Source organism: Mus pahari, chromosome 3, assembly GCF_900095145.1.
Source record: "Mus pahari chromosome 3, PAHARI_EIJ_v1.1, whole genome shotgun sequence".
Classification (NCBI taxonomy): Eukaryota; Metazoa; Chordata; class Mammalia; order Rodentia; family Muridae; genus Mus; species Mus pahari.
This window is the reverse complement of record NC_034592.1, coordinates 163239500-163254357: the sequence shown is the minus strand read 5'-3', so window position 1 is coordinate 163254357 and position 14858 is coordinate 163239500. Positions and strand designations below refer to the sequence as shown.

The 14858-nt window shown below is 48.1% G+C and overlaps 1 protein-coding gene and 1 long non-coding RNA gene across 4 annotated transcripts in view; both read right to left on the bottom strand.

Annotated features, from left to right (window-relative positions):
• The window catches only part of Arfgap1 (ADP ribosylation factor GTPase activating protein 1), a 20166-nt gene extending 11814 nt beyond the window's left edge, over positions 1-8352 (bottom strand). The window contains exons 1-8 of one of the 3 annotated variants that reach the window (XM_029536220.1): positions 8247-8352; positions 7768-7974; positions 4575-4638; positions 4015-4124; positions 3541-3712; positions 2893-2993; positions 2138-2224; positions 1494-1647 (exon numbers count right to left, since the gene is read on the bottom strand). In XM_029536220.1, the coding sequence (XP_029392080.1) occupies positions 1494-1647; positions 2138-2224; positions 2893-2993; positions 3541-3712; positions 4015-4124; positions 4575-4634 (684 nt within the window). In that variant the 5' untranslated portion in view covers positions 4635-4638; positions 7768-7974; positions 8247-8352. Of the gene's footprint in view, positions 1-1493; positions 1648-2137; positions 2225-2892; positions 2994-3540; positions 3713-4014; positions 4125-4574; positions 4639-7767; positions 7975-8246 lie in introns of those variants that run through there. The other 2 variants (XM_029536221.1, XM_021194162.2) reach the window with 2 other exon arrangements.
• A 436-nt stretch (positions 8353-8788) lies between these two features.
• LOC110318611 overlaps positions 8789-14858 on the bottom strand; it is an 11343-nt gene continuing 5273 nt past the window's right edge. Inside the window, exon 3 of the long non-coding RNA XR_002380373.1 lies at positions 8789-9093. This is a non-coding gene — a long non-coding RNA (uncharacterized LOC110318611). The remainder of the gene's footprint in view (positions 9094-14858) is intronic.

The window sequence follows — 14858 nt, the reverse complement described above, 5'->3', positions numbered from 1 at the left end:
AAAAAAAAAAAAAAACTCTACAGGGCCTAACATGGTGGCGCACGCCTTTAATCCCCGCACTTGGGAGGCAGAGGCAGATTGCTCTCTGAGTTTGGAGATAGTCTGGTCTACAAAATGAGTTGTCAAAAAAACAAGAAAGAACTATACAACAACCATAGGCTTTACAATCAAATCCTGCTTTTCTGCCCTAAAAACAACCTGTGTGAAAGCAGGAAAGTGACTGTAGCTGCCATGTTCCTGTAAGCAAATCTTTGGCTTTTCAGACAGGTTCGCACTGGGTAACCCAGGCAGGCTTCAGGCTCACTCCGTCTTCCTACTTGCTTCAGCTTCTCCAGAGCTAGGGGTACAGGTATACACTACAATATTCAATTTCAGTTTAAAACAATTTGAACAGTGGTTCATGCTTGTAATCTCAATAAGCAGGAGGATGAAGCAGGAGAATCACTGCAAATTCAAGACCAGCCTGGTCTACACATAAGTTCACAGAGCTACAACTAGACTGTCTTTAAAAAAAGAAAGAAAGAAAAGAAAAAGGTTAAAAAAAAAAATTCACTCATTAGGAATAAACACTCATGATACAAAAGACAAGTCAGTTTTCCATCTGTGCCGTCTAGACTGCAGTGCGCATGTGCAGCAGCAAGGCAGATGCTTGCCTTCTTCCCCTCTCACAGCATCTCATTTATTCCTTATGCACCCTACTTAGTTATACTTACTTTGAAAATCTGGTATCATCAGCACAAAAAGCCTTCCCTCTTTTTTTTATTAGGTTTGTTGTTGTTTAGTTTTTAGAGACAGAGTTTCTCTGTGTAGCCCTGGCTGTCCTGGAACTCGCTGTGTAGAGCAGGTTAGTCTTGAACTTAAGAGATCCCCCTGCCTCCGCCTCCTGAGTGTTGGGACTAATGGTGCATCCTACAATCGCTTTCTCTTTTCACTTTCAGCATTCAGCCCACTTAGAGCAGCCCCTGCCAGCCTCCAGGGTGTGTGCATTTATGATTACTATAGAACATAATGCTGCAATGAACAAAAGTAGCTTAAACATTACTTTCCTTGGAAAAACAAGCCTAGGATGTCATACCCTGAACTTCAGACCCGGAGTTCCAAGTTGCCTTGAAAGCAGACAGATGCCCCCAAACCCAAATACCACACCACACCCCAGTAGAATGCCAAAAAACTTGAGCAGCCTCTGCTCAGGGCCTCACTTTCTGTGTTAGTCCACCCAACACAGGCCAGCCTTCTGCTGGACTCAGGATATACCCTGGAGATGAGAGGAAGACAGGCTCCAGAGAAACCCTTTAGTTCTCTGAGGAAATCTACCTTGGTAAATTTGATGTGTGTGTTATGACCAGAAGTGGCTGAATACCTTTGGGATATGAATAAAAGGTCATTTTTTTTTTTTTTTATTAAAAAAGGAGGTAAACGAGAAGAGACCTTTAATCAGATCAAAAGGTATGTGCCCCAGGACCACACACACTGCCAATATCTAGCCATTGGACAACCCCCTTAGCTATGTCTGGGGCAGCAGGCACTCTGCAGGTCCTAGGGCTTCTTACCGAGTACAGAGATGACATGGCATTGTTGAGGAAGTCATCTTCTCTCTTCTGAGGTGGCACTGTGTTCCCAAACCCTACATAGCGATTCTCCTGAGCACTGAAGATAAACACAGACATCATAGCTACAGCCATAAACCTTGCCACTCCTCAACAGTGAGAGCTTGGTCACTAGGAGAGATGCCCCTCCCTCTCACAGGACACCCTGTATTCTGGACAACGGGCATAGGAGCTATATAGATACTTTCTACCACATGATCTGAGGTTCCACAGCAAGACCTAGACCCCTGGTAAGTGGGGTTACAGAAAACATCAAGCATCACTTGCAGGCCAGGTGGAGTCCAGGAAGAAAATGCATCATCTTTAATACTGGATTTTTCTCCACATTCAAAATCTCCACTCAAACTAGGCCATCTTGGGGCCTGCCATAAGTGGACCCCAGATTACACATGCTGTGAACACATACAGAAGGAGTGGGCCCAGCTTAACCTAAGGAAAGAGTCCAACCTAATGGAGTAAACCGTTTGACAGGGTGGCCTGTCAAAGATGCTCCCAACTGCCTTCTGCTATCCCTGGCTTGAGAGCCTTACCCCTGATAGGAACCCAGGTCATCATTCAGCCAATCTTCAAAAGCCTTGTCCCCAGAGGCAGTTGCATTCTGCGGCTGTCCAGAGGGTCTGAAGTAGAAGGTTAAAGGTCAGTAAAGCTTTAACACACCAAACAAAACCACACAGTCTGTGACAAGGACCTTTCACATCATATTTGGGGTCAAAGAGGTACCAGCTCTGACCCATAAGAAACTCAGGCACAGCTAAAGTCCAGTGGTTCTCTGTAGCAATCTAACCCTGACAGTAAACTCTGGTCGTGCCAGGAATGACAGTCAGGTTCAGACTTGGGAAACACACTCGTATTATGTCATCAGTGGTGCTATGACCTGGTTATGGTCTACAGGACCTCAAAGATGTGCTGTCATCTCCTGTGCCATCTTGGGGCCTATACTATAGTATGACCAACAGCTCACAGAAGAGTGACCACATGAGGTAAAAAGCACAACCCACATCCCCACAGGCACTGTCCAAAGGGTTGTGTGACACACCTGCAAGAAGAGGGAGGAACTCTTCTGCAGAATAGGGCAAGATGCTACTTCTTATTTGGGGTAAATGTCTACTACAAGTATACATCCTTTCAGAAATGTTAAAAAGCTACTTTTCTCTCTGACTTCTGGGAATAGCTTACAACTGAAGCTGTTCCCACAAGTGGAGTAAATGAGGTTTCTATGGAGTTCCTAAGCTACCACTAACGTGAGGGTGAAGCTGAGGTCTGACCAGCAGGCCAGAGGAGCTACCGGTGGGCAGTGAACTGCAGTGTCTTGGGCTGAGGTGGGGTCCAGTTCTGTGCAGGCGATGACTCCAGAGACCACTCTTTACCTTCTGCCAAAGTAGCCACCTAACAAGATGAGACAGGACATGAGGAGAGAGACCATCTACTCAACCCTATAAGCCAGTACCACCAAGCTATGAACCAGGGCTCCCATGATACTGAGAGTAAGTGTCAGTGAGCTATGGCTCCAACTTCAAATGCACAAGGACTCATTTATTTGAACCCCAGAAGGGCTCTAAGCTAAGGACAGTCAAACCCTTAGAGGGTCTGCAGCCAAGCCATCCTAAGGCACTACGGTCGCTGCTCCTCTCCTCCTTGGATTATAGGCTGTTTGCATTCCCTCTGGGCAGGAAGAGCCTGCCACAGGGTTAGTAGGGGCCACTTGTCCTGGCCTGTTTTTGGACAGCGCATGGCCTCCATAGATGTTCAAAGTGAGAAGAGAAACCTGCCTCCCAAAGCCACTGAAGCCCCATCTGGCCATCAGCAAGGTATGCTATGTGTTCATCTCTCTATGTGGAGCCAGTCAGGCACTGAGGCCCCATCTGCCCACCATCAGTGTGTGTGCTCAGTGTTCATCTCTGTGTGGTGTGGCGCCAGCCAGGCAGGCCCTTACCTTATCCCTGAAGAGCGCCGCAGCTCTGCTGCTGTACTTGTCCTGCAGTGACCAGCTAGGCTCATAGTCGTCCTGTGTCTCCAGGAACTCTCGGAACTTAGCATTCCCACCAGCCTTCATCTTCTCCAGCTCAATGTCCTTCCATTTGTCCATTGTAACAGAGCGCACAAAGCTAGAAACCAGATGTCTGATCTGATTACCAAACATGAGGAGACCCGACTAGCCTCCCAACCCAAGATCACATCCTGAGCTAGATACAGGTGCCTCCTGTACTGAGGTAAAAGCCAGAAGCAGCTTCATGGAGGCAAGCTGGACAGCAGTTGGTACTTGTGGCCAGTGTTAGCGGAGTGAGGACCACCTAATGGTGGAGAACACCCCCTAACATCCTGTCAGACAGCATTTGGGCAGCAGGCCCCACAACGTGGCAAGTAGGATAGATGCAGGATATGCAGGGCTGAGTGGCTGAACACTGACCTGAGGTGCACCCCAAGCCCACGGTGTCTCCCAGAGCATTCCAGGCAAATCCAGATGCCATAAGTCACGCTGACCCACTGAGGATTGAACGCACCACACTCAAAGCAAACCTGCAAAGGGGGTAGGGTGGCACACGCAACTCACCAGGCAGCTCAGGGCAGGATTAGGACCCCAAAGATACAACAGATGCCCCAAAAGGATGCAGAAGAGCAGTGGACCACATGTGCACAGACTAACTAAAGGGCTAGTACCCATAAGCTTAATAAGGCTGCTCAGGTTGGTCAAAGGATGTGAGTTCAGACTGTTCTGGAGGTGGCAACAGCTGCCCAAGAACTGGCATGAAGATACAGAACCTCTGATGAGAGATGTATTTAGAAAGGAGACCAAGCATCCCCAGCACAACCTGAACAGTGCGACAGAGATCCCACTCCCCAAGCCACACTAGTGAGCACCAGGAACTACTAGCTGCTCCCCTGTGCCATGATCAGCCTCTCCAAGGAGGGACACAGCCACAGCTGCATGTGACACCAAGACACTCACCAGCCCAAAGTCATACTCACATTATTCTCATCCTGTGCCCGGACTTCCTTAAGAACTTTCCTGGTTCTTGGGCTGGCCATGGTGCTACAAGGAGAAAAGCAAGCCCTTACAAAGAGTTACTATACAAGGAAGAAAATGAACTAGCAGTGTAATAACATTATGTCATGTTTTCTTCCTAAGAGCTAACAGTGGTAGCCTTGCACAGTACAGGAGCCATTTACCAAGGAGGCTCTTCTCAGTGAGAAGGGACACCTTAGGGCACAACTAGCAGTCAAGTAGTGAGGAATGCCACAGAGTACAAGTTCAGCTATTATGTGCCACCAGGCAGAATAACTGATAAAAAGGCATCATTTGGAGTAAAACTCACAAGGAGTAGCCTTTTTAAACCCATGAAGATTGGCTGCTCAATCTTTTTCCCCATATGAAAGAGCAGTGCTCTGATGGGAGTCCCAGCTCTCCAAGTCAGGGTAGGAAGTAGGAAGCCCTCATACTGCAGCAAGGGGCAAGGAAGTATTCCTGGCAATGGTGTTAAGATAGTCTATAAATGGGTCCTCTATGAGGACATCAGGACAGATAAATGTGAGTAATGCAGACATAGGACATAATAATAAACGCAGACCACCTGCGTAGGGCCATTAGTGAGTACAGCAATGAGGCTCAGCTAAAATGAAAATCTGATTTCCTGTACATGTCTCCTCCTTCCTTTTCATGTGTGCCTGTATACACACGTGTGGAGTCCAGAGGAGGACACAGATTGTCTTCTATAGATTTCTAACCTATTCCCTTGGGATACTGAGGATGGGAGCAAGCTCACAGGATTTTCTTATCTCTAGCTTCCAAAGTTGAGGTTATAGACACACGTGCAGTCATGCCTGGCTTTTATGTAGGTACTAAAGATTTGAACACAGAAAGTGCTCTCACCTACAGAACTGTCACCCTAAACCCTATTCATTTCTCTATATCTGCCAGTTTCAGCAATGTTTGACTTTTAACAGGAGGTCCACTTAATTCAGGACTAGGAAAATAAACCCAAAGGAATGGACTGTGCCAACCACAAGGTTGGACATAAACTAATCCCAGTGGTATGGCACACACCAGCACTGAGGGGACTGGATGCAGGACCTGGGCCTCTTGCCCACCAGTCAGGTGTGATCTTTCCAGCAGTCATCCATCCCAATGGATTCATGCTGTTTTCTCTCATTCACAGGGCAACACACAGACAAACAACAGACTAACACTCTGTGTGACAGAAGCTGCAGGTTTTTAGTGTTGTCACCTTGCCACTTGCTGTCAGACTGAAAGTGACCATTCTCTATTCATGAGGTAGACAGAGTATTAATATGAGGTTCACATAAAAATCAAAACAAAACACCTCCGCCTTATACCCTGTATTTAACTTTAAATTTAAGTCTGCAGAAATATGGTGTTCAGTAAAGGATCTTGACTCTCAACCCACCAATCCTCCTACATCTTAAACTCGCTGTGTTTTAGTGTGACGTCCCCATCTGTCTGATGTTAGGAAATATTTGTTTACTGTAGCTGTCTGAAACTAAATCCTAGTTCATTCTACCTTCCTTTTACTGCATTAATCACATGTTAGAATGGCATCCTACAACTGTGAGCACACAAATGCAGATTTCTGCATGTAGGACTCTGGTACTGGCATGACTCATACAGGCATAAGTTAAAACCCCAGGCATCTACTCATGCACACAACACCCCCAGACAGCTCAAGAGCATTTGGGGAGACACAGCTAGAGCTGAGTTCCAAAGCTTTCTGCATTCTTCTCTAGCTGCTACGTGAACAGCCGTCACCAAGACCAGGGCACGTTTCTGTACTTGATCCCAGTGTCCAAAGCACCATGGCTGCCCTCAGAGGCTTACAACTATAAATGGAGGCAAACACAGGCAAGGAGTCAGCATCTCCTAAGGCAACTCTGGATCTCGGAGTAAAATCAAGCAGAAGGACATTCTCGGCCATGGGAATAAATGTGCAAAGCCTGAGGCAGGGTCTCTACACATAGCCCTGGCTGTCCTGGAACTCACTGTGCAGATCAGGCTGGCCTGCCTCTTATCTCTCAAGTGCTGGGATGAAAGGTGGTGCCACCATGCCTGACTTGGTTTGGATTTAAGAAACTCTTCCTGTGTGGAAAACTTTGAGAAAATAGGGTTTTGTTTTGGCTTTGGTTTTTTGTTTGTTTGTTTGTTTTGTTATTTTGTTTGGTTTTGGTTTTTTTGGTTTTTCAAGACAGGGTTTTTCTGTATAGCCCTGGCTGTCCTGGAACTCACTCTCTAGACCAGGCTGGTCTCAAACTCAGAAATCTGCCTGCCTCTACCTCCCAAGTGCTGGGATGAAAGGCATGTGCCACCACTTCCCTGCTGAAATTAGTTATCTTAAATGTTGCTTAATAACATGAAAATAAGTATCTCTTCAATTTAACCAGCCTAAAAAGACCTCAAGAATCTTTTTTTTTTTTTTTTTTTTAAGATTTCTTTCTTGGGTGGGCCCACAAGTACATGCCTAGAAGCCTAGAAGGTGGGAGCTGGCTATCTCCCCTTCCACCAAGTGAGTTCCAGGATCAAACTCAGATAGTCAGGCTTTGTAGCAAGCACCCCTACCTGGTAATCCATATCACCCACCCTTAAGGATTCTTAATAGCTGAAATAAAAAGTCAAAATACTCTTCCTTCAGGCAGACATACCTAGTAAATAATGAAGCAAATAAGGATATTTTCAAACTTTACTAAGCTACATGTCACACTAGAGAACATTTGCTTCTTAAACGGGACATGATGAACATCTGAGGTCGAAGGGGACATCTGGGGACATTGCTTGGCCCTAACGCTACCCAGTATGGGTGACCAAAAACCGTTCAGAGAACACAAAGAGCCCGTGTCTAAGTTATGCTTCCTCACTCTGAAGAACAGACGGTATCAGATCATCACCTCGTCCAGGACCATAGTTAAGCCTCCAATGCTGTAAACATAGAACAGCTATGGAACAGCGTATATTATTACTGACTTGTGGGTGCCTTAAGAGTGCAAATACAGTATATTCTTCTATACCCAGGTACAATCGGGAAAAAGTTTAGAAGCTTGGTCCTGTGGGGTTTGTTGTTGAGATGTTTTGTTTTCCCCCCTTCCTCAGAGGACTCACTTCAGAGGCCAAGAAGGGAAAAAATCAAACAAGCTGAGGCTAGAAAACCTGGCTTACCTCTGGACAGAATCTTCTTTCGAAGTGAAGGGCAGAGGCCCTTTCCCGGCCAAGTGGGCAGTGCAGAACCAGTCTGCCTCCAAGACTGCTCGGGACCAGAGCGCTGAGGGGCCACGTAGGTCCGTGCAACCGCTAGGTTGAAGGGCGGCAAGGCTCACAGGCCGGGAGGCGGGGGCGGGGGGGTCTGGACGGTCGCACACTGGAATCCTGGAGTTTGGGGACCGAGGAACAAGAACGTCACGGGTCGAAGGACTGGAGAACCCGGGGCCAGGAAGCTGGGGAATGGGAAGGACGCGGGAGGCACCGGGTGGTAAGTCCGGGCTGAAGACCGGGGGCGTCGGGCAGTCACGGTAGTGGGAGACCAGGGGCCTAGGGCTGCAGAATCGAGGATTACAGGGCCAGGAACCGGGTAATCTGAGAACCGGAAGGGCAAGGAACTGAGGGTCCGCGGATGCCCGGTGTCCTGGCCGCGAACTCACCTGCTGCCCCCAGGAGGAGGTCGGGTCCGGCCGAGGTGCCAAGCTGGACTAGGCGCTCAGATCCCCCCCACCAGCCGCCAGCAGCTTCCGGCTACGTCGCGTTTTGCAAGGGCTCCTGGGAGGCCTCCGAGGCGGTACTTCCGCCTCTGTGCGCGAGCCCGAGGCGAGGCTTCTTTTCCGTTCTGTCTAAGCCTTCGGCTGAGCGCCAGGTTTGCAGGGTTGCCTCAGCGTGGGCAGTGCGGCAGGGCAACGCAGATGGATCCGGGCTGCGCTCGCTCCAGCGGGATTCTAGGGAGTCCACGGTCTCAACCAAGCCCGGGCGGGAACAAGGGACTTCCCGTGGCTTCTGTCAACTCGAACTCCGACCCGTGGTTTAAAATAGACTTGGGCCAGCAGTTCTGGGCAAATCAATGGATTTAGTAGCCTGCGGGTTTTAGTTTTGTGTTCACTTTGGGCCTCTCTGTGCCACTAATTCCTTCCTCATCAGCCTTTTGACGGTTTTGTTTGTTTGGGGTTTTTTTGTTTTGTTTTGTTTTGTTTTGTTTTAGAGACTGGGTTTCTCTGTGTAACCTTGGCTGTCCTGGAGCTGGCTTCGAACTCTAAGATCCGCCTGCTTCTGCCTCCCTCGTGGATCTAAAGTCTTGAGCCATCGCAGCCCGGCTCATTTGACTTTCAAATTGGCCAAAAGTCAATGTTTTATTGAGGTCAACTCAAACGTACCTGCATCGAAACGTACCGTGAGGCATTTTGTCAAATTCAGATCCATACAGTTGGGACCTGCGTCACCACAAGGGGCAATGGATCCCTTTCTCCATCCACTGTTGGAGTTTCTTTCACAGGTTTAGAGCTTTGTGTGAATAGAAAAACAAACAGCCTGATTTTGTTATTTGAGATAGACTTTCACATCATAGCCTAATTTAGCCTGGAACTCGATTCAGCCTCCTGAGTTCTGGAATTATAGACACCCCACCTAGCTTCATAGCATGGCATTTCTGTTTTTGTGAGAGAGGCTCTTATTATGTATATCAGGATTTCCAGAACTCATATCTGCCCTCTGCAGGCTAACATAGTGGCCAAATGCAGAGGACAGGAAGCTTACTAAGAACGTAAGTCTTAGTAAATACGTCTTGGCAAATCGCAGCACTGGGGAGGCAGACAGATCTCTGACTTCCAGTCCAGCCTGGTCTACAGAGTGAGTTCCAGGAAAGCCTGGGCTATACAGAGAAATCCTACCTTAACAAACAAAAGAACAAAATCTAAGCCAGATACAATGGCTCAACCTTCCACCTCCTATATACTTAAACATACACATACAACCATGTGCAGCCCAGGGCATAAGGAAATGGTGGCTAGAACCTTGCGTAAGGGTCCTGTGATTCCACTTTTATTATGAGGACATGTTAATGGCCTCACCACCATTACCACAGATCTAGCCATCACTGGGCTGCTTTGCTTATTTTGTGTTTCCATGGTGGCTGTGCCTCTCAGTGGTGATGATCATGTCATGCCCAGATGACACTACAACAGAAATAACAGAAAAGTAGTCAAGGCCTTGAGCTCAGGCCCAAGATGTGACTCAGCATGGTCCAGACGGTTCCGTGGCTCCCAGGGAAGGTAGCAGGTAGCAGGGAGGAGTCAGCTAGAGCTACACAAGCTAAGTGTGTTGAAGTACATTTAGTACATGTGAGTTTGTGAAGGTATGTATGTACTTATTCATACATATGTACATATATGCCTGCATGTATATGCACTTGGTGTGTAGGTCAGTATTACATGTGTGTGGTGTGTGGGTGCTGTAAGTCTAATATTTCATTACCAGGCTCATAGGACTCTGGTTCACCACACTGAATCTACATAGAGATAATAGTTATGGCTTGTGCTGAGGGCAGGTGCCTCTTCAGGACCACTGTGTAAAACAGGCCATGCTATCTATGTATACATTGCACAGCTACCAAAGACACAACCTAGGGCATGGGACTAGCATTTCAGGGTTCTGTGGCAGATAGAAGTGCAGATCTGGGCTTCTCTCCCACCCATAGCCTTCAGGTCAGGCTGGCTGGAACGCTGCTTGGCAGGTAAGAGCAAGCAGACCGGACCTATAGGTGGTCTGGAAGCATCTTGGCCAGTGTAGTTTGTGGTCCTCGGCCTATACTCACCTTGATCAAGACATCTCTTCCTGCTTGTGTTTGCTCATTTGATGTCAACTTAAGCTATAGTCATCTAAAAGAAGGGAACCTCAATTGTAAAAATGCCTCTAGAGCAGTGGTTGAGGCCTTCCTAATGCTGCTACCCTCTAGTACAGTTCCTCGTGTTGTGGTTACCCCCCCAACCATGAAATTACTTTTTTGCTACTTCACAACTAATTTTGCTACTGTTACAAATTGTAATGTAGGGCTGGCAAGATGGCTCAGCGGTTAAGAGCACAGACTGCTCCTCCAGAGGTCCTGAGTTCAATTCCCAGCAACTACATTGTGGCTCACAACCATCTGTAATGAGATTGGATGTCCTCTTCTGGTGTGTTTGAAGATAGTGACAGTGTACAGTGTATTTATTTAATAATAAATAAATAAATCTTTAAACAAACAAAAAAAGAATCATAATGTAAATATCTGGTATGCAACCCCCAAAAGAGTCTCAATCCACAGACTGAGAATCGCCGCTCTAGAAAGATCAGACTGTAAATCAAGCAAGCATGTTAATTAGTGACTGATGCGGAAGGGCGGAGCTCATTGTGAGTGGTGGTCCTAGGTTCTATAAGAAGCAGGCTGAGCAAGCTATTGGGTGTAGGCCAGTAAGCAGCATCCTCCATGGCCTCTGCATCAGCTCCTGCCTCCACTTTCCTGCCCTGTTTGAGTTCTTGTTCTGATGTGGAAGCATAAGCCAAATAAACTCTTTCCTCCCCAAGTTATTTTTGGTCACTCTGGTAATCACAGCAGTAGTAACCCTGACTAACACACTGCTCCAGGAAACACCAGTGCTCAGATTAACCAGCTCAGATGTGAAAGCCCTTGAGTTTAGGCTCATCCTGAGAACATTTTCCACTGAGCACTCAACTCCTTGACCTTGGATGTTTCTCATCAGCGTTCAGTAAGGGTGCTTCCCTGACTGTCCTCCAGGGGGCAGGTCAGCCCACTTGGGGGTTCATAGGAAACAGCCCCATCTTCTTTCAGTCTCCTGAAAGTCTGTGGAGGAAAATATTGCCATGGAAGAGCTAGATAGTTCAGGCAGGCCACCCAGGGTTGGGATGCAAAGAGCAGATGCAAGGAGGACTGGCTGGGTGCAAGTAACCTGGATTCCAGACCTGGAAGGAAAGCTCTTGTCTTGTGTGACAGTTGACGTAAATTGGTGATAAAGAAGTTCCTGGTAACAAGAGGCCATAGTAAGCAGCCTGCTTGGCCTGAGCTGGCCTTCCAATCCGAAGGCAAAGCTAAGCCCTCTGGTGTGAGGCCTCCTGAAGAATTCAGAGTTCACAAAAACAAATGGTAGGTGATCCTGAGCCCTCACTACTGGACCTGTTATTTACTACCCCAGATTGCAAGCATACCGTACGGCTAACACCCTGAAATAGACAATACAGAAAACACAAGGCCTTTGTGGGTCATGGTCAGCTCTGTGACAAGTTGGAAACCCAGTGCCCATACTCCATCCTCTATGGGCCTTCTGGGTGCTCAACAGGCCTCTGGTCCGAGGAGCACACACCAGACCTTAGCCAACGGCACAAGCACCCACTCCTCTGGTGAGCAGGGGTTGAGTCGGTTGAGGTTGATCTCCAGCTGACAATGTACCTACTGCATCAGCCCCTCCTTTCTTCTAGGAACTCCCTCCGTAGCCTGGAAATCCAGGTTGTTCCCAGTGCCTAGTGCAGTTTCACTTCTTGTCATGTCTCCCTTTCTCTTTACTGTGTGCTAAGCAGAGCCATGCCACCTTCCAGTGAAGATTTTACTCTCTCTTTTTTTTTTTTTTTTAAGTGAAGCTGAGGCTGGGTAGCAGGGACTAGCCATTGTACACCCCACTGAAGACTTTGCTTTCCTGTTCTGTTTCTTCTGCCTACTACTTTCTGATCCTTCCTGAATCAGAAGAGAAGAATGTGAGCTGGCTCGGGTCCACCCAGATAAGGAAGGCTGCAGCAGTGTGACCTCTGGCCCTTGGATGGTGGGAGGGGCCTTGATGTTGAGAAGGGCCTGGTAGAGTCCAGTCTGTCAGCTGCAGTCTTACAGTGTTCAGGGAGGCCCGGAGCTGGGACAGAGGGAACTCGAGGAATTGTCCGAGCAGGCGACACCATAAGGTCCAGAAGCCACACAGGCTTCAGAAGGGCAACTGTCCTCGGAGGGGAGTCCTGGATCGTCCTTCCGTCCTAACCCTCCAAGGATCTCGCAGCCATGTTGAGTCCCATTGGGTCGCTAAGAATGTGCCAGGACTGGCCAGCTCCTCAGACTGCAGGCTTCGTGACTCACATCTCCAGATTGTGATGGCCAGGGCCCAAATACTCCCTGCACCTTAGCTCCTCCCATTCCTGTCTTAGATGGGAGTCTTCCTGATTCTAGTTGCTAGAGACAGAAACCCAATATTAAATGGTGGACACGGCAGAGAGAATGTATTAAATCTGGTGAAAGCCGCACATTGGAGAGCAGACAGTCCACAACCTGCAGTATAGAGCTAGCTGCCTCTGTGTTCCTTGGATACCAGGCACACTTTCCCTGCATTGTGTCCTCAGCTCCAGTGAAGCTGACAGGGTTCCTGAGGAAAACACTAATGACAGACTAGTGGGACTTTGTTGGTCTTTTTTATTCCCTATAGGCTTCTTAGACTAGGCTGTCCCCTTTCAGAGCCAGCCATGGGAGGATATGTGATAGACACTAGCAAGCAGCTGGAGGTTTGTAGATCCAGATAACAGTAACACTACACACACACACACACACACACACACACACACACACACACACACACACACATATATATATGGGCTGTATATATATATGGGCTGACTTGCATGTGTACAGTAGTCTCAGTATGGGAGTGAGCCCAGGGAAGGACATTAGAATGAATCCTCCTGTCCCAGAGAGCCTGGGAGGAAGAATGGCTGGACCTTTCCCTGTCCAGGAGCTGAGAGAGAAACATGATGCCTGATCCTTGCTGAAGGGAGAGGAAAGATTGCTGGAGGTCAGGAGGATCAGGAAGGCTAGTTAACATGACTGTAGGAGCCATGACTTCAGACTTGTTATATCCAGCCCTAGATACCCAATACAAACCCAGGAGCCTAGGGCTGGTTTGCACAGGAAGGATGAGTGTTGTGAAATCTGTGAAGGGATGGAGGCTCCACAGGATGAGACCCTGGGGCTCTGGAGAGTCAGTGGGTAGAGGAGTTGGTGCCCATGGGAGAGCTGAGAAAGGAGTCAGTGGGACCGGGGGGGGGGGGGGGGCTGGTATAGTCAGCAAAGGACTTAAACCTACCCTAAGGGCAACAAGACAAGTAGGTGGAGATTAGGTTATAAGAGGACCACACAAGGCCATCTGACCAAGGCTGATCCCCACAGTGGTGCTGACCAGTTGAAGGTCTGCAAGCTAAGAGACCCAGACAAGTGGTAACTGTCCCCAAGGCAAAGTGTGGGCTGCGTACCTCTCTTTTGGACATGTTCTAAGCTAGTCATGACACCTCCGGGCTACTCTCTGTCCCAGTCCTGCCTTCCAGGGCCTTGGAATGTTCTCTTTGTCACTAAAGTACAATCTATGCCCAACTCTGGAGTTGCAGAGACCTGTTATCAAATCCCGCCTCTATCATTTGCAAGTTCCAGGCAAGCCACTCAGGGAGAAGCTTCACATTTCTTACCTATAAGTGGAAGAACATACGGTAACCTATAAGGGCTTTTATGAAATTAAAGGAGCTGGCAGGATGGCAGAAGCTGTGGGAACCACTACTATTGTTGGTGCTGGGGTGGGGACTTCCAGAGTGGGGTGCCCTGTACAGAGATAAAACAGAGGACCTGGGAAGAGTGCCCTGTACATTGTCCAGCAAAATTAAAGTATGGCCCACAGTGAGAAATGCCCATGCTGTGCCTGTGAAGCTGAGTTTGCGGAAGGGATCATTTATACATCTTCCTGGGTTCTCCCTGCTGTGATTTAATGATGGGGTGCCCTCCAGAATTCATGCCAGGCCTGAAACTTCAGGGCAAAAGCTTTCCAGGGGTGGTCATGGGGAGATGGATGAATTAGAAGGCTTTGACTTGAGAAATGCATTCCTATAGAAGGGTTCCTGGTCTCTCGTCTTGCTACCTGCCCTCAGGCAAGGTTTCAACAAAGAGCCAGCTTGGAAGCCTAGTGGGCACACCAGACACCAAATCTGGTGAAGCTAGATCTTGAACTTTCAGTTTTCTGAGCTGTGAAGCATAAGTTTCCATTCTTTATAAACTACTCTAGCTCAGATCCTTTGTCTCAAACACTGGTTTCTTGTTGACATTTAAGTATCATGTTATGAGCCGGGTGTGGTGGCGCACGCCTTTAATCCCAGCACTTGGGAGGCAGAGGCAGGTGGATTTCTGAGTTCAAGGCCAGCCTGGTCTACAGAGTGAGTACCAGAACAGCCAGGACTATACAGAGAAACCCTGTCTCGAAAAA